A 19,958-nucleotide genomic window follows, 5' to 3' on the forward strand; every position below is an offset into this window, starting at 1 on the left:
TTTTCAAATTTTGCAATCTTTTACATACTTCAATGGTAAAAGGATACCACGCATACTGTAGACTGACACGAATAATTACTAAAAACACGAATTGCTCCAATCAAAGAATGTTTTCCTCTTTCGGTGTAAAATTATTATCTTCATATAAGAAGATAACATATTTTTGTCGTTTTTTTGTATAGAAGTTGTGAAGATATGTCCATTCTTTTATCCTCTAGTCCTTGGCAGGTTATTGAAATTAGTGTTATGTAATCAGTTGACATATTAACATTTTGATTCTCTAACCGATATTGCATTAATGAGTTTATGACAAGAAAGTGTGACGTATCTAGCCACAAATTGATAGCTGGATAAAAATAACAGTAACTTTTATGTGCTGTAAAATAACAGGTCTGGGACTGATACAAATATAAATAAGAAGAACAAAAAGTCAAATGCATAAACAAGAGGACAAAAATATAATACAACAAAAAACAAAAAACAAAATCAAAACAATAAAAAAGATAAGATGATACTCGTTCCGAAGTAGATGCGATGATAAGCTTTCGAAGTGGTCGGTTTATCATCCTGCCTGTATCAATAAAAATATTGCTATAAATATGTGCTGTACTGTATCGATACCCAATCGGGCATTTTAAACAATCATCTTCGCTTCTGAAATTCAGTTTTAAAAATAACATACCTTGCTCGTTGAAGAACATTCTAATAGAACATGGGTCGGCAACCTACGGCACGCGTGCCACAAATTGGCACGTCAAAAGATTTTGTGTGGCACGCGAAAAATAGCCAAAAATCGCAGTTTAAACAGTGTTCCTCTCTTACTGGTGGCACGCGTTCGTTCATTTTGTAATTATTGCGGAAAAAGCGGCACACTATGTAAAATATGTTGCCGAACCCTTTAATAGAAAATAAGTTTTAATGCTTAATAGCATCTTTGAACTGATCGATTTTCTCAAATTATTCAACAATTGTACAAAGTCACCATCATTGTGTATATCTATGGAACAAGGTCATACTTTATCTAAACATCAGAGTTCTGTTATAAATACACACACAAACATACGCAGATGATTGTCTAGCATATGTAGTTAATCATAAAATCAGTAAACAGTACACGCCGTTGATTTACGCACGTGCCACGGTAGAAGGTTATAAATTAAGAAAATCAACAGTATGAACACACGACACTTTACCATGTACAAATTAGTTTACTAGCGTAGAAGAAAACTGGATGCGAGGCAGTAGTTATTTACGAAAACATACGCCTTCTTGTAGTTTATGACTCGTTTTAAATAATTGTACAACAATTTTCTAGACAAAGATTATATTTGGATAAGCCCGTTTCTATTCCAAGGTCTTAAACACTTTTGCGCCAGTGTCCAAGTGTTTTTAAGTTTGTAAGAAATAATAGCACATGGACTACACAGTCGAGTGCAAACAATTATTCATGATTACCAAAAGTTAGAGCAGAGTATTTTAAGAATGTGTTATATATATGCCTATACAGCTCTTTGGTGCAGTTTGCAGAGTATTGTAAGAATTTGTTTTACATATGCCTTTACAGCTCTTTGGTACAGTTTGCATATTATTGTAAGAATTTGTTTTACATATGCCTGTACAGCTCTTTGGTACAGTCTGCATATTATTGTAAGAATTTGTTTTACATATGCCTGTACAGCTCTTTTTTGTACAGTTTGCAGCATCACATTAAACAGGTGTCTAATGTTCAGCCTTTAAGAAACTCTAATGATATAGATATTTTAATGAGAAATCCTGGTTGTAAGACGGCATACAATTTATAAATGTTACATTTGTTACATCTTTATAACAGTCTGTGCACCGGTATAATGTGTATTGTGTTCTGTGTTTGCATTTATGCAGCAGATACTAACCTTGTGGATTTTTCCTAATTTCACTTATTTTTCTTGTACGTTTGATTTAACTGCAGGACCATAATGTAAACAACCAGTTAGCTAATTACGTCTCCGTAGATAAATAAAGGATAGTAGTAGTAGTAGTAGTAGTAGTAGTAGTAGAGTAGTAGTTTAATTCTTATTTAGTACAGCTTAGAATCTTGTGTAATTAAATTTTAGTTTCTTTTGCAATTATTCTATCATTATAATTTAGTCTGATTTCAAAGAATTTGCCATTGTTGGATCATATCGAAACATAATTGCGTCAAATTTTTAATTTGTATCGGTTACTGCTTTTTCCTGAATTGTTTCAAACAAAATCTTTGACTGACGATAAACTCATTTTTTTAATCTAGTTTTTCTTTCTTTCTAGCAGAACATAGGGTGAGGTTGATTTATTAATATTATTAAAATCTGAAGATTTGCTGGTCTGGAGTACCTACAGAACTCTGTCTTGGCATTTGCACCCATACGCATGCATATATGTCCGTTAACGCTTTCGCATAAAATTAATTTCACACTTGGGTACTTCTACATGAATAACGTACTCGCGCTTTACCCATTGTGCTTTAAATGTTGTGTAGTTTAAAAGTAATTCAATTCAAAATTTACAAATATAGAATTATTTTGCGTACCCTAAAGGGGTAACTTGTGAAATAAGTGTCACAGAAACTATTGTGTAAACCACAGCAAAATGATTAACTTTTCCGTGAATTTTATAGCGGTTATTCGTTTGAATTACGGCCTTTCATTAATATTCTGTGCTTCAGCTTTACGACTAAGTTCTTGTTTGGTCGAAATTTACAAAAACAAAATCAAACCTGTTGTGTCAAAGATAACTACAGGAAAATAACTTTTGGATAGTCATTGTTGCCCTTCCTTTTCCTCGATTTGGCTTTAGCGTGCACTTTTATCTTCTAATTACTAAGCAATTATGTATGATAATTTGACAAAAATCATGATCGATTGGTGTCAAGGATCTTTGTTCAGAAAACATTTTTTTTAGCTCAGGCGCAAGGTTAGTAAATTTTACAATTCTGTAACTTCGATGGGAATAAAGTCAGAATAATTATATTCTTCAATCCTCTTACCTTGACCTTTCCTTGCAAAATTTTAGTGACGTAAATGAACTCCAGGTATCGTGCGCTTGAGCTTGAGTTTTTGCACTGGAAAAAATTCCAGAATATGTGATCAGGCGTTTATCGTTTGGGTGCTTCATATATTCTCAATTGCAAGAGAAGACATATCAAGCTGTAATGCAGCTGCTGGAAGCCGAATGAATATCGAGTAATAGGCAATTCATCCTGCAGAAGTATGACATTTTGTTTGGTTTTATCCGCACTGTTAACCCTTGGTGGGCTATTAATCGCGCTTTTAACCCATTTTTGGACATATGGCTTCCTCGGCATCCTATAGCTCTGTATATGATAAGTGCTTTTAAAACTCACACATAAAAAGGTAATCCTTCTACGGTTAGTAATACCTTGAGAAACTGAACCCCTTAACATCTTGGCGACATGTCGATTCTGCGAAATTCAGAATGAGTGGTGTATGAATGTGTTTAAAATATTATAAATGTCAGTAGCAAGGTTGTATGCCTGGAGCATAAAAAAAGGTAAACTAATTTTATGATTTGGACATTTTTTGAAATGACTGACATGATCATTTCCAAATCGTAACGTGTTTTGACCTGAAAATAAATGACCAAAAAGTAGACGAATAAGACTTTCTGTTCTTGTGTTTTTATCTTAACCCTCCTCATTAATTAAAAATATTTTCGCTCATTTTAGAGATAAACAAATACGATTAAGATGCATGAGCTCATGCATGAAATGTTGCACAAACGCATCATAACAATGTACAGTTTCTGGGACTTTGTGCACAGATGATGTGTATCGGTGTAGTGGTTATATCCCTCCAAATATAACGAGCCGCATAACATGAAACCCGGCTTTGCTTATGTCGCACCATTAGGTATACAAATTTGCATCCATTTATCTGCACACCAGTGACGCACTTTTGAGGTTTTTCTTATATTGGTTTTAGCGGTACTTTTAACACATTATTGGCTATATCATGCCATGGAAATGGGAGCTATGTACCCTTCCCAAGGATATATCTAGGTAGCTGGTCTGCACTGGTTTGGCTGTGTATCGAACCCACGACCTTTGGATTATACGAGTTCAACGCTCTACCAACCGACACGCTTGTAGGACAGGGTTGACATAGTGTAAATGGTACTCGTTTATATATAAGTAACTGCATTACCCCATCGTGATTAAAATTTGCGAAAAATGTGAAGTTATCTCGACTTCAGGAAGATGTGAGATTGATCAATGGCCGCCCTTTTTTAAAGCCAAACTACACATATCCGTGATATATCTTTATGATTGTATAGGAATAGAATCAATTGATGGATCTCAAAACTTCGTTAAATAAACAAGGATTGATCAGCATGCTTCCAGATCTGTTTTGTTGTCCCTCACCGCACAAATAAACTATTAACAGCGCCAGTACTTTTTTCAGTAATATAATCGGTACAAATATTTAACTTTCATTTATTGTAGCTCCATGTTTCCATAAATTATGAGAGATTGCACTTCAAATTACTGTGAGCAATTAAATTAAAGTAAAAATAAACTATATAGCTAAACGTACATCTTGTCATCTTTATTTAAACCCGAAAACGGTTTATTCAATTAACATCATCTTTGGCCTGTTCTTCCAGGGCAAAGTCAGTTGAATTCTTAATCTACACGAATAGCTTCCAAATGAACTATGAACATTTTCGACGCTTTTAAAAAATAAAAATAACGAGAAATAACGATTTTATAAAAATATATAACACTTCAAAATACAAATGTTTTGCTACGTCTAAAAGAGCAGAAGAATCAACTTACTCGGAGAAACAATATCACCAAATAATTATCATCATTTAAAAAGATTTTATATGCTTGTGGACTTCTAAGGTGGCATAAGTGGTTAGAGCGTCCAGCTCGGAATAAATGATTACAGAACGTGTGATTTTCGTGTCAGTGTCAGGTAAGCTACCTGCTCTCACACGCTGCTGTTCGGAAACAATTCCTAAAAGGAATCATATTTACTATGGAAAACGGAATGGAAAAAACAAGGCCTGGAAATGTTTCAAATTAAAAGGTGACACTTTTGGCATTTTTTTTTTTTTTTTGCATATGTTGAATTATGTACACACATTTTGGTCAAGCTATAATCTGTACATAACCACTGTGTAGTATGTTTTACGTGTAAAATTATAGTCACAAAACAAACATTATGTTAGGATTTATATTTAATTATGTACAAATTCTTATTAATCCAAACAAATTTTGTCAGGCCGCTACCGGTCACCTTACATCAGTGAATCACTTATATTAAATTGCGGAGAAGTCGTGACGTGCTTCTGCTTGCAGAACATCCGGGTCTTTATCATACCTTTCAACCTTACGTTCCATATTAATTCATGTTCTTTATCGAACATAAGCTTTATGACCAATACATGTCATTATACAGGGCTTTCCTGATGAGCATTACTGCTACACCTAGGTTATTATCACACATAACATGAATGAATCAGATCACTCCGCGTACCGAAGTGTCGAACCAATTGCACACGTCAACCGGAAATCGTGACGCGCTGTCGACAATCTTGTCTCTTCTTGTGTACATTCCTAAATAAGCGTTGCGTCATATCATAACTAGGCAAATATTTTGAACATAAATTTATTTTGGACAAAGAATTCACTACGTGTCTAAAATCGATGCTTGTCACTGGACTCAGCCTACTCGTACAGAGGGGATGTTATAACTAGCACGTATTTAAAGTGATATATTTCCAGGAATTCCATGGAAAAAAATAAAATGTTAAATGTGTAATTAAATGATATCACCCATAATGAAATGCATGATATATAGATACATACCTATATAGTTGATCATCAGCTAGGGAATTTATCTTCTCTTAAGCCGCTTAAACAAATACCCAGACACCATATAGTATCCACTCATCTATCTACCTAATTGTACATTTGAACACCTTACAGATTTAGAGTGTATAATCTTCTTCTCTTTTGGCGGAAAAATCACGTTTTTGTCTCAAATTACGAACTTTGCTATCAAGACGACACTTCCTCTTTAAAAGTCAAGCAGGGTTCATGAGAAATCTTGATTTGTAATTTATTTTTTTTTTCAATTCAAAACGACAGTGCCATCGAATGTCGCGACCTTGCACTAATTTGAACATGCAATGGCGTGATTTATCAATGTAAATTTTAGGGATTAAATTTATGTTGTTCGGAATAAATTCTTGTTGACATGATATATCGTGTGATTAAAATCTCTAAAATCTTTGTACGTCAATGCTCGTCGAAATATGATGAAGTTTCTTCAATTGATTTGTCTCCACTTAACTTTTAAGATGTTTTAAATAAGTTACACTTTAAATTTTCATCTTCATCTAGGTTAAAACAGTAAACAAAATTGTTATAACCGTTGAAATGCAACCTCCATTCACTTCCAAGTCTTCGATATCTGGAGTAAATATAACAATAACAGCCCCCAACACCCCGCCAAAATAAAAGTTTAAAAGAAAAAAAATAACACTCAAAAAATCAAACATTCAGAAAAACTCCTCTCACAAACTTGCATAATTTCTGGCTTTTGTTCGTTTCGGCCAATAGACCAAACACCATATCATCAATTTGTCCGTCTGTGTGCATAACGTTGATTATTTTGCAACATTATTTCGAATACAGTGACCAGATAGAAATATTTCTCTGTGTCAGTGGTATCAACGGTCTTGTGTGTAAAACAGGATACATGACTAAACTTCTACTGTTAATTTGTGCTTTCTGCTGAATAAAAGACTAAGCAAATATGTCGTCAGTATAATCGTTTAAATCAGAATTGGCAGGGACTCTGGCAGTAATCGTTTAAATCCGACTTCGCAGATACTTTGGCAGTAATCGTTTAAATCAGAATTGGCAGGGACTCTGGCAGTAATCGTTTAAATCCGACTTCGCAGGGACTCTGGAATAATCGTTAAAATCAGACTTAGCTAGGACTCTTGGACTAATCTTTAACACTATCAACGTCAATTAGTAGTTGAATCAGCCTAAATAATACAAATAATGCATCCGAGTATAAAGTGTGTTTTCCTTAGTTTGTTAATCAGCAGGTTACAAAGATCAACTAATTGTTCTTCCGAACAATTTAATTATCGAACATTTAGCAAAAACATGAAATAAAACAGATTTTCAAACGAGGATAAAAATCTACAATATAAATTCACTGATCCGTGCATAGATGAACAGTTACGTACATTTTTTTCCTAAAATGATTTTAGAGGGCAAAGTAGATAGCATATTACGGTCTTTGAATTTTCATTGCTATTTGATGTACAAACTACAATTAGGGAATGTATTCATTGTCCCTAGTCGCCACAGTCGTTATTCTCTTTATACTCATATAGATCTGAGTATATATGGTCTGGAAATCCAACCTAACACCTTTGTGAAAGCTAGTTAATATTGAATATTGGAAAGGTTATTTATAATATTTTGTCATTTCATTTACTGACCAATGGGTGGTTTCCAAGCAATGAAAGGGGCAAACTGCTTTACTTGCTTTTAGTTGGCTGGGAACCATATTAACTATGCCTTGAAATACACTTTCATTATTCTTTCATACGCAGATGACATTGTCGTCTTTACGGTTTGCCCGAAGCCTCCCCCCCCCCCGGGATAATTGCTATAGCAGCATTGTACTAAGTGAAAAAACTTGTGATAAACACATCAAAGCAAACTTTAGACGTTTAGAAAAGGTGGTACTTTATCTGGAAATACGGAATTAATTTAACGGTGAGAAAAACTTGAAATTGTAAATACGTCTACGTATCAAAACTTCTGACATCTGGTTCCTTTACCAAAACACAGACAACATTGGCAGAACCAGCTAAGCTAAAATTGAGATGGTTTGACTTGAAAATTGCCTTGATAACTTTACATCTTTAAAAAGAAGCCATGATTTAAATCTTTTTGACAGTCTGATGAAACAATAAATCTTGAATTACTACTGTCAAGTTTCTTTCTTTATTCCTGCTTAATGCATTTTTTTCTTCTCCAAAAACGATATTGGGAAAAAAATCAACACACAATCAATTTCTTCATATGTAATTACTGCATACAACAATTACGTTAAATAGAGGATATTACATATACGGAAACATTAATCGAGTGAAGTGGACACATTGTATTGTCAAATGGCAAAATTCGTCGATTTTCATGGGTGTTCTCCACTCTGTGCCAATCTGATTGACAGCTCAATTACTACATTGATAAAAGAAGCTTTAAAAGTTTAAAAGAATTAAAAAATAATTATAAATTGAACATGTCAATCTCATGCTCCACACATTGCAGATTGATATTGCAGGGGTGGGGGTAACTAGAAACATATCTGAGATGTTCCGTCCGACATACGTCATACGTAATAACTTAAAGAAATTATTTTCATAATTTATGAGTTTTCTTTTAACGATTTTCGTTCCTCGTTTTGTTCTGTTCTACATTCAAACGTACATTTCTAGGTGCTAGCAAGTTTACAGTCTAGAAGGTAGTTGACGGTGTATCGAATGTTCGATTGTCACTTAATTTCAGTTTTCAATCAACTCTAATCAACGTCTAATTTTCCATCCTTTTTATAAGCTGTTGTGATGCTAGTTAAAACTGGTACTCAAATACTGTAGAACTATAACGAAGCACATGTTTGTTTTATCTTATTACAATGTATACCCTTTGTCGTAGAATATTACAGTTATACAATGATGGACGGGTGACACAAAGCACTAAGTCATGTAAGTCAGTCGTTGACAGTTTGCAACATTCAGGTAGAACACTAATTATTAAAAAGTTAGTACTAAAAATCAAATTTTAGCTGTTTGGAGTTCGTTTATAGCCATTTCTTGATGGCACCTCATTGACTGCATACATATACACCAGAGGGTCTACGGCTAACACATTTGAAGGTCTGTATCTTTACAGTACACCCTAATGTGGAGTGAGAGAGTGGAAGGGAGGGAGAGAAGAAGAAGAAGAAGAAGAAGAAGAATGAAATAGGCCTTTATAGTGGTCTGAATAACACACATAAGGGCATATATACTTCCTAAATGGAAACTATGAAAGTAATTCCAAAACTGCTACTGCTACTGTGGCGATAAAAGTAGTATCGTCTGGGAATATAGTTTGTATGCTGATCTATTTCAGTATGACACTTTTAAATACATAATATATATATATATATATATATATATATATATATATATATATATATATATATATATATATATATATATATATATATATATATATATATATATATATATATATATATATATATATATATATATGTGTGTGTGTGTGTGTGTGTGTGTGTGAATACCAAATAATGTTGAAAGTTGTATAAGCTCTACTAAAATAAAGTAAATTGGGCATATTTTTCTTGTCAAGAGTACGATTTTGTATATATATATATATATATATATATATATATATATATATATATATATATATATATATATATATATATATAAGATTTTTAAATTAAGCCCAACTGGATATTTTATCCAAAATTATATGGATCGTCTGAAGAACAGAAGCCAATCATTATTTTACATTAATATTACGAATTTCGTAATCAATCTTTACGTCGAAGACAAATGTTCTTTCCAATAAAGAAATGCAATTGCTACAATTTGAGCTTTTACGTTAATGTACTAACCATCATCCAAAATCAGTGAATTGAAAACTGTATCCGCAAATTCTTTTTTGTGTTATTGGAATGTGTCCACTTATTCCGTTTGGTTAACTTTAATAAATAAAGATTATCTCTGTTAAATTAGCGGATTAACTTGAAGTCCATCTTACTCATTTCAGCGTTTTCCACGAAACACTATGTCCAGAACGTTCTTTAATTAACAATGTAGACAATGTACGATATTTAATGTGGAGAGAGAGAGAGAGAGAGAGAGAGAGAGAGAGAGAGAGAGAGAGAGAGAGAGTTTTATATTTCAACATAATTTGGCAAAAATGAAAGAACTGATTTTTATTTATACGTTATGATCGGTTCAGTGGAAGCTAAATGCTGTACATAAGAGACAAACTATGTTTTTTTAGCGATGTCGAGGTTTGATACTCTATACGAAATAAAACCAAACTGCAAAACTTTGTTTTCTTTTAAATTGTTTTTATTGTTTTTATTGTTGGCATTGTTCTTGTTGCTGTCGTTGTTGTTGTACTCTCATAAGTCAAAGTTAGAAGCAAACATTATTCTTTTGTGAAACAGAAGCAAATAAACTAAAATAAGGTACACGAATGCAAGTGTCTGTCAATACAATCTCTTTGAATTTGATACCAGCTGCCATTTCATCAGATTTTAATTCAACGTGAGATTTAGACTATCCCGATCATCTCGGACTGCTTAATAAATTACTCCCATTCTTTACAACTCAACGCAATTTTATGCCGCAGGCTAAAAGGGAGCATACATTATTTTGCATCATCTTGTGGGGCTTTGACGATGTTGATCATACAGTCAGCTTAAAAAATAGTTTCTCAAATTGCAATTGGCTATTAAGTGTATGGCCGACTTTCTGTTTTACCTCGGGGCAAGCGTGTCTTTCTTCGTTCTTCTATATCAAAGTATCCACCCGTCCTCATTGCTTCCTGTTTTAGATCAGAACTTGAAAGGTGTTGCTCGGTAATTCATTCAAAAGTTTCAAAAACACAGTGAGGTTTTGGAAATGAAGAAGCTAACCACGGCCCTCAGACTTTTTCCTATTGTGTCTGAACAATGTTTCTTGCGAAGATTAACTTTTTTCTCCCACCCTTTGAGCTCATAAAACTAACGATCATAAGTGTTATTTGAAGGCTGTTAAGAGTAAATTGCATTGAAGGAATGACAGCACATAACATTTAATGTTTTCAGAAGGTTTCAGTCTTTAGGAGGAATACCGTAATTTTAGGTTTAAAATTAATCTCCTTCTGCTACCATGCACAGACACAGTCGACTGTTTTTAAAAGTCCACGGAAATATTAATTTTTCATTCGCAACTTCTAGGCAAATCTTACGATCACTCCAATCGTATAAATTGTCGATGTGAACCGAATAGATCTGGTTTTCTCTTTTTCTTTTTTGCGAGGAAATGATTTTCTGTAAATTACTGCTCCGACGTATATCAGATGCATATTTGTGTCTCTCAGAAAATATCCGAGGTGGTCCGAATGAATGTCGTAGGCACTTATATTTCTCCTATCATCCATTACACAATAGTGTATCTACAGAGCATATGAAAGACTTATAAGTGACGCATCATTTTAAAGTAGATGTTATAACTGTTAGACAACAAGGGAAAATATTTTTTATTTATTTTTGTCATCAAGACTTTGTGAAGTTGGACACGATTTAATTACTAAACGGAGAATGAAAACCTTCTTGACACAGATTTTGTTATTAATGAGTTAGATGAACTACTACTACTACTGCTACTACTACTACTACTACTACTACTACTAATAATAATAATAATAATAATAATATTAATAATAAAGATAAAAATATTAATAATGAATTATATTTCCCCATCTTATCTGGTGCTTTCATATACGCGTTTGATTTTTATTGAAAGACTATTTAGCAAGCATCAACAATTAAAATACAATCAATATCCTGAATTTGCATCATTTAAGTTAAATTATAATTTAATGATTTCCTAAACTTTCTTTCTGTGGAATAAAAAGGACATCAGAGTTTACAATTGAGAAGCAAAGAAGTGAATAGTTATCGTCTCTACTATCTAAATTCCAAATATTAGCGAAGTATAATACCAAAGACTACCCCAACATTTCAAATATATTCGAAGAATATTTTATTCTTTACGAAATCCTTGACAGAATATGTCGCATAGCCCCCCACCCCCCCCCCCACCCCCGCAAAGAAACAAGTAGGAAATCAGCTATTTTGAAATATCGAGTTATATTGATATTATATCATTCATGCATTTTTATGATGACCTTTCAAGGTGTCTTCACAATTCTTCCAAGAACACGTAAGTCTGCTCTATTTTCTATATACATTTCAAATGTCAAAGATTTAATAGAAAGATCAGGATAAATAAAACTATCTCTGCGTGGCATTCGTCAAGCATGCATAGATCTCAGTGCAATTTCTTTTAAATTGTAAGGTAATGTTTGGTGAATTAGTACATCAGGACGATACAGACGTAAAGATGCGGAGGCAAGCCGCATTTATTTATTACCTTATTTAGCTTTTTATTTATTATGCGTTCATCTTCCGTTAATCAGTTGAATTTAAATTTTATCTACGTATATTTATATCGCCAAATTGTCTATTTATTAAAGAAAATCCTTAATTTTTACCGTTCTCTGGTGTAGATAGATTTTAATTTAAATATTTTATCTTTTAAAAAAAATTCATTTACTTTCCAGCTTGAAATAAACACACTTTTCTTTGTTATGGCATCTATTATATTGCTGTCGCTCCGCTTCATATAAGTGATCTGTGTTTTAGTGCTTCATAAACGAGCAAACGCTTGGAATTTCGTTTATATACTTTTTTAAAAACCAGGCCAATTGCTATCCCCATTGGTGAGTTTATGCACTAAAAACTATGTATTTAAAAACCCGAGGCACACTTACCATCTATGAGTAGAAATAGCATAATTATTTTCATTAGCTGTATCGGCACTTCTTCTCGAAAGAACCAATATTATTACAATTAAATTTGTTTCGAGTACTCTGTTATGACAAAAAAATTCCTCCTCTCTTCACACCTACAAAGACATATTTTCTTCGACGAGTCCAAAATATGTTGAGTCTTTAAGAAACAGAAAATCAAAATCTAAACCAAACATTAAAACTGATTATCTGTGCCCTGAATGAATGCCAAAAATACAGTATTTTGCCTTACGGTAAATATTCAGTGTTTTCTCTTTTGTTCCCAGCGTTAAGATTTCTGTGTTACAATCCCAACAAGGTTACTATCCGATTGTTCGGTCGATAATCTAAATGCCTTAACTTAGTCACGCCCCAAACTCATCGCACATGCGCAACACCATCAGATCGCTACAGTAGGAGCAACTACAGGGTCTGTTGACGGTGACAAATGATTTTATGTGTTAAGGTAAATATTAGATCTCTCTGATAGCAGACGGTCAGGAAGGATACATGTTTTATATTTAGCCGAACATAGATTAAAATGAACGAGGGGACTCATTAACCAGACAATCATTATTTTTTTGTAGTTACAAGATTAGTCAAGATCTGTGTAACATCACAGCGGAGACGGAAGCAGACAGGGATGGACTAAGTGACACGCTGTGTAGCCATATCAGACGACAAACTATTTCATTCCAATCCACCTTGATTAATTGGTAATGTGACGAAGGTTTGATGGATAACAAGCGATTACAGACAGAAATTTGTTTAAATTCCGATCTGAGTTGATCACAGGCATTAAAGGAAATCTATGTGTCATAAAAACTATTTGCCTTCGCCCCTGGACACTTGTTAAAAACACACGTTTACTAGTCCAATCCGCAGTGAAGTGAATAGAGAAACCGCAATAGAAGGGGGATATAATCTAATTTATTCTGAAGTATTTTCTGCATGCCAGGAAGATGTAAAAAAAAAAAAACAACAACTTGTGGTGATAGGATAGTCGTCAGATTATTCAATGGATGTGAAATAAATACAAGACAGTGTACTTGAAACATTCACAGTGGAAACATGCACATGAATAATGTGATAATAGTGCACCCAGGCAGGTACTGTAACAGATCTTTTAACCTATGTGCTTAGTGACAGTAAGAAAAATGGTTGTTTAACACATTTCGCACTTACCAATATAACTCATGTTTATTATTATTCTACAACATACTTAATGTGTTCAATATATACTATCACACTAACATGTGATCTTTATCATAGATTGGAAGCTGTATGCACAGTTGTCCAAGGATTCTAGAATTCGTGCATATGTCTGAGAATTTCATCGCTATCTGAAATTTGTTAGTGTGAATGTGATGAAGTTATTCACTTTCTTATTCATGACGGGCATTAGTTTCACGTTTGGATTGTTTTTGGGCCTATTGATACATTTACCTCCTTCATCACTGCCAGCAACATTCATCCAGGATGGATTCGGAGGCCCTCGGATTCGAAAGAATCTACAGACCGTCGGTAACGTTTTGCCGGAACCCGCTATAAAAGCTTCTTTGCCTTGGATAGGATCAATAAAACAATATTCATCTGAAGCCGATTATAGCCCACTTTCACCTGGTCTAAGTAGTGCGGACAATAAGGCTCAAGTGGGTAGTTCTACACGAAAATCTGGCAATTTAGATACCATTAATCGGATCCTAAGTGATCAATCGGATTCTCTTGTGCATGCCGATTCCATGCAAAATAAACAGGTTTACAATGACACAAATGGCGAAATAACAGGTGACCACGCATCACGAATTCAAGACAGCATTGATCTAAACCGAAAACTGGAACACTTAGAAAAGTCAGGTGTTGAAATTGTACTGGACCAAAGAAAAAATGATAGTTTTAGCCAAAGTCCTTATTCATTTAACAATCATAATCAAACTGCTTCAAGATTTTCTAGAGATAAAATTTTAGCGGACGGTATATTTTGGGCGCCCTCGATAGAGCTCGCATGCCCTAGTGGGTTTTCTAGCAAGGATCATGCAAATTGGAAGAAGAAAGCAAAATTTGAAAAGATAGTCAAAATGGAGGAGGGATGCGGACGTATGCAAAACCGCTTGTTGACATTTCAGGACGCCAGCAAAGCATGTGCCCGATATAGACTTAACACAGACCAGACTCAGGGAGAGATTTATTCTTATTACCTTGGTAAATTATTGGGTATAAAAAACTTGGCTCCTTCCACTATACAGATTGTCAATTTCAGGGACAACCAGTGGAGTATGGTTCATGATCAGTTGATAAATTCCCAATGGTCTGAAGAAAAACCAGTTATCTTTGCCCAGTGGATAGACAATCTTAGCCCAGCTTACATTCCACACGAATTCAGAGAACAAGAAAACGGAGGTTTGCACACGGATCTTGATTATCTCAGTGAAAAAACCAAATCAGAGCTTTGTGAACTTTTGCAGTGGTCTGATTTGATAATATTTGATTATCTAACAGCCAATTTAGACAGAGTGGTCAACAACATGTTCAACAAACAATGGAATGACCAGATGATGAACAGACCCGCTCATAACCTGGAGAAAAGTTCTGATGGTCATCTAGTCTTTCTTGACAATGAATCCGGACTATTTCATGGATACAGGTTGTTAGATAAATACTCACCTTTTCATCAAGTGTTATTAGATTCATTGTGTTTATTCAGGAAGAGTACAGTAGATACTATAGAAAGGTTAGTGAAATCAGAATCAATCGGTGATGAATTACAGAAATTATTTGAAGCAAATGAGCCATTGCATAGGTATATTCCAAAAATACCAAAAAGGAATATCAAAATATTAAACGATAGACTTCGAGAAGTTTATACACGAATGCACAAGTGTTATTTGCTATATTCCAGGTAAAACAAGGTTAAACAACATGGGTTTTTATTGCTCACGAATATATTGTCTTCAGAAATCCATCCTTTCTTGTAACGTTGTTAGACTGCTCTCTCTTACTTCGTCGTTACTAATAACTGATAATTTATAGTTCCTCTTACATCTCGTCAAACGAGATTTGTTATATCTTATATGATGTAAACATACATTAAATCAATGGGACCAAGTCCCAATTTAACGGATTTTATCTTGGCTCATTCATTTTTTCCGCGACTCTACTCCTATCTTTGACGATAATAACATGCAGCAATGTAAGCTTGAACGCTCTCTTCGTTATGCTACTTATGTTATTTTACCTGAACAATACTTAAATCGTGATGACTGTCTTAAAGTCTAGTAAAATACAAGGGCACTTTTTATTGAATTTAAACAGGTGTCCAGCGACGTTACACAGTGGCAAGTAAATTGTCTGGAAATACAAATTTCGTACTGATATCACACAGAACGACAGTATTATCATCCTGCATGGGAGTCCGCGTTGGGTGTCACCTGCCTGTATCCGCTCACATCAGATTTGTTTAAAATCCAATGTATAGCATAAAAATATGGCTTTCCACGGACCCACCCCCACAACAACTCATACCGACCCCCATTCTCCTGTGAACCTTTAAATATTATTTTTCTTCTTGTCGTCTTCTTGTTTTTTGTATATAAAAACTAGTCTTGCCTAGTGTACATCAACTTATGTATTTATTCTCATCTTTTAATATTTCTTTACGAGACAAAATCATAATTTGTCATCTTGTTCAGTAGAGAATATATAGTCCCATTTTGTTCCCATAGAAGCTTATTTAACTATTTCAAGATAGGTATTCATAACGTTTTATCACAAATTTCCCAAATTAAAGGTTCACGGACGCATTGACATTTTTAATGTTATAAACATTCGTAAAAGGTTATACTTTATAATATAATTGCAACTTGAAAATTTTATTTAAGTAGAACCTTAGCTGCATAATTACAGTTTAGAAGAAGACAAAAATACATTAATTAGAAAATATATATGAACTAAATCATAATACGTCATTTATATTCAAAGAAGAAATCGGAAGATGGTGGTAGATTAAGATTATATGGTCTTTCTATTTGCCATTCTCTGCAATACTCAGGTTTCACCATGCTTCGCAAATATAGCTAAAGTAGGAATAGAATACGAAAATTTGCAGTCTTTATAAAAGTTATACACATTTCAATGACAAATCTTACATTTCTTATAACAGTATGACAAATGATACAAATATAACAATGTAAAAGAAGCATACAAGCCGAGTATGATTTGGACGACTGTGTTTTCCAAATCACATTTTAGCTTTTCATTTTCATTTTAAATATGTAAATATATTCTTTATAATTCTTATTATGTTGAATTGCTGCAGTTTTTCTTTCATCAATATTTTGGAACCAACGTGTTTTAGTATTATGAAACGAAAGAAGAAATCGAACGTTACAGTTTGTGTACACTTGTGTCCAGCTCAAAACTTTAATCATGGTATGTAGACCATAAGGAAATATCATAATGAACAATAATAACAACAACAACGAGATTAAGAAGAATATATAACGTCATTAAGTTAGACCGAAACTAAACTAGAAATAATGGCACCTAAAAAAAAAACGAATCATGTTTGTTAGAGGCAAATCATGACATTATCCTAAATAATAATAATAATAATAATAATATTATTATTATTATTATTATTATTATTATTGATGATGATGATGATGATGATTATGATGTTAATGATGATAAAAAAGGCACACGACAATATCGAGAATGCTACTACTGCTACTGCTACTACTACTACTAGTTAATTTATTATTATTATTATTATTATTATTGATGTTGTTGTTATAAAGTCTCTATGATTCGTCTCATACTCTATGTTGATGTTGTTCTTAACAGAACCCACTGATCTGAAGAAAAAGAAGTGGAAAAAATAATCTAGTTGCATGTTTTGTTGTGTTGTTGTTGTTGTTGTGTTGTCATTGGTTGTGCTTTTTATGTCATGGTTGTTATTCACTCAAATGCTTGTATTGTTCCTGAATTAACGTGTATTTTGTTAATCTATTAGTCCATAAATATGCAGTGTAAAATATACAGACACCAGTGATAGGAAATGAAAATGGTTATTCTTTTTTATTTGAAAAAAACAAAACAACTTAGCTTCAAGTAATCACAGTTATTTGCATGTTAGCTTTTCCCTTCGAGCAAACAGTCTACAAAATACCATGACACAGAAAGAAAACCTGTCTAATAGTATATGCCTTGTTATCGTTACCCAGTTTAAATCGGTATAAAATCTTACATTCAGATACGCGTACTTGAATGCAGACATGTACATATTACTCCCTTCATTCTATTGTAAACTCAGTCTATGATATACACAGTGCTCTAAAATTTTCAGTCGCTGAGGTAACATGGCATAAAATTAATATATCATTACATCAGGACTCGCGACTATGGTAAATAGGAACCTTTCTTTTCCGATTTAAACAACACACCCGCTCTACCCCATAAAAGAGTGGGATAAAACGATATTTTCGTTTAAACATTGTTTTCTTAATTTTGTATGAATAACATTTACAAAAAACTTCAAAATTAGAAATTAAGATTAGAAAAGAGGTCAATGGCTCATAAAATTCTTCTTTCAAGATACAAACAAATGTAAACACATTATCTACCTACAATTATGTCATAGTACAATAGTTGAAAGTTTGAATATTGCAGAGATTACGGTTGACACATGTGCATTAAGTCACAAAAAGGAGAAAAAACTTAGAATATGAAGGAAGAAAATCAATTTCAAGGTGCAAATGAGATATATATGAAGAAGAAAGAAGAAAATTAATAGCAAATGCCGGGTTCCCGTTGAAGGAATTAGTCAGACTTATCTTCTATAAGCATATAATTGCTTTTATAATCAACTATGAACTATAGACACAATTAGGATGTTAGAGAACAAGTACTTAGTTTAGTGTTTTAAATTTTTCAAGAAATTTATATACGGCGTCAAAAGTAACAGCATTTACTTAATATGAATTCGGAAAATTTCCATATTAAAGAAGTGTCTAGATTTAAAAAAGTAAGAATATTAAACTTTGATCGCAGTTGTACTCACAAAAGAAGAGAAATTTGTACCTGTGTTATTCAAGAACATATCTACATGAAGGTGAATCAAAATACCTTCTCCTTTAGAAAAATGCTTTCTTTACCTGTATCACAACATATCATTACATGACGAATCAGCTATCTTGTATTTCAAAATTTACATACTAATTCTGGTGTGCTGGAATAATGGAATACAACTATTTATTCTCGACCACACTACAGTCAAATCGATCTTTGAAAATATTAGTTTTTGTTATTATTATTAACTACTATATATATATATATATATATATATATATATATATATATATATATATATATCAAAGGATTTTAGTCGATTGACTGGTACGATGTTTAGAAAGTCATGATTTACCTGGCAACTGATTTGACATTACTGAATCCATATAATCTTCTTTTCAAACATGCATCTAATTCACTCATTTGTCGTCTTACCCATTCATCCATCCTTTCTTCCTTCCTTCACTCACAAGTAATTATTCTTTTCCTTCCTATCTCTGTCTCTGTCTGCCTGACCGTCTCTCCACTCTTTCTCATCCATCTATCTATCTATCTATCTTATCTATCTATTTATCTATCTATCTATCTATCTATCTATCTATCTATCTAGGGGACCCGAGTGGCCGAGTGGTCTAAAGCGCTCACCGTTCCGGATTACTGCCATCTCACCTGTGTCTGCGTGGGTTCGAGTCCAAAGCTCCGCTAGCGTGGGTACGTGGGAAAGCCTGCCAGTAGCTTCTCGTGGGTCGGTGGTTCTTCCCTGGGTTTTCTAGGGTTCTTCCTCCACCAGCTATACTGGCCACCATGTATAGCCTATCTTGTGCTGAAAAATGGCGTTAAACCATAGAACAACAACAACCTATCTCTCTCTCTCTCTCTCTCTATCTGCCAATCAGTATATCTATCTATGTGTGTGTGAATATTTTTGTCCCTCTCGAGTCTGTCGATCACCTTTTGTTTGTGCTTTTGTGTGTGTCTCTTCATTAATAAACTTACCCCATGATCAATCGTATCAAACTGTTTAGTAAATACTCTATAAATACTCTCTAAATGCTCTCCCTCCCTACTACGTGAGACTATTTTCATGATGAATAATACAGTACATGATGTTTTCAATCGATTCTTACTCGTACCCATCTTAAATAAGAGTATTTTCCTTACACAACTACATCCTAGCTGAGAACTGTTTCATCCTACATACAGTAAACATTTAAAACCACACCCTGCTTTTCCGTAG

The 19,958-nt window shown here is 33.5% G+C and overlaps 2 protein-coding genes across 2 annotated transcripts in view; one reads left to right on the top strand and one right to left on the bottom strand.

The window, feature by feature from the left end:
* LOC149786445 (four-jointed box protein 1-like) overlaps window positions 1-15,776 on the top strand; it is a 39,727-nt gene extending 23,951 nt beyond the window's left edge. The window contains exon 2 of the mRNA XM_089976890.1: window positions 13,243-15,776. Within this exon, the coding sequence (XP_089833016.1) occupies window positions 14,023-15,558 (1,536 nt within the window). The 5' untranslated portion in view covers window positions 13,243-14,022 and the 3' untranslated portion in view covers window positions 15,559-15,776. The remainder of the gene's footprint in view (window positions 1-13,242) is intronic.
* Window positions 9,635-19,958, bottom strand: part of LOC149786446 (uncharacterized) — a 66,440-nt gene continuing 56,116 nt past the window's right edge. The window contains exon 2 of the mRNA XM_089976891.1: window positions 9,635-13,002. The gene's annotated coding sequence lies outside the window, so the exon portion shown is untranslated. The remainder of the gene's footprint in view (window positions 13,003-19,958) is intronic.

This window comes from Sinohyriopsis cumingii, chromosome 12 (genome assembly GCF_028554795.1).
Source record: "Sinohyriopsis cumingii isolate HCF-2022 chromosome 12, ASM2855479v2, whole genome shotgun sequence".
Lineage (NCBI taxonomy): Eukaryota > Metazoa > Mollusca > Bivalvia > Unionida > Unionidae > Sinohyriopsis > Sinohyriopsis cumingii.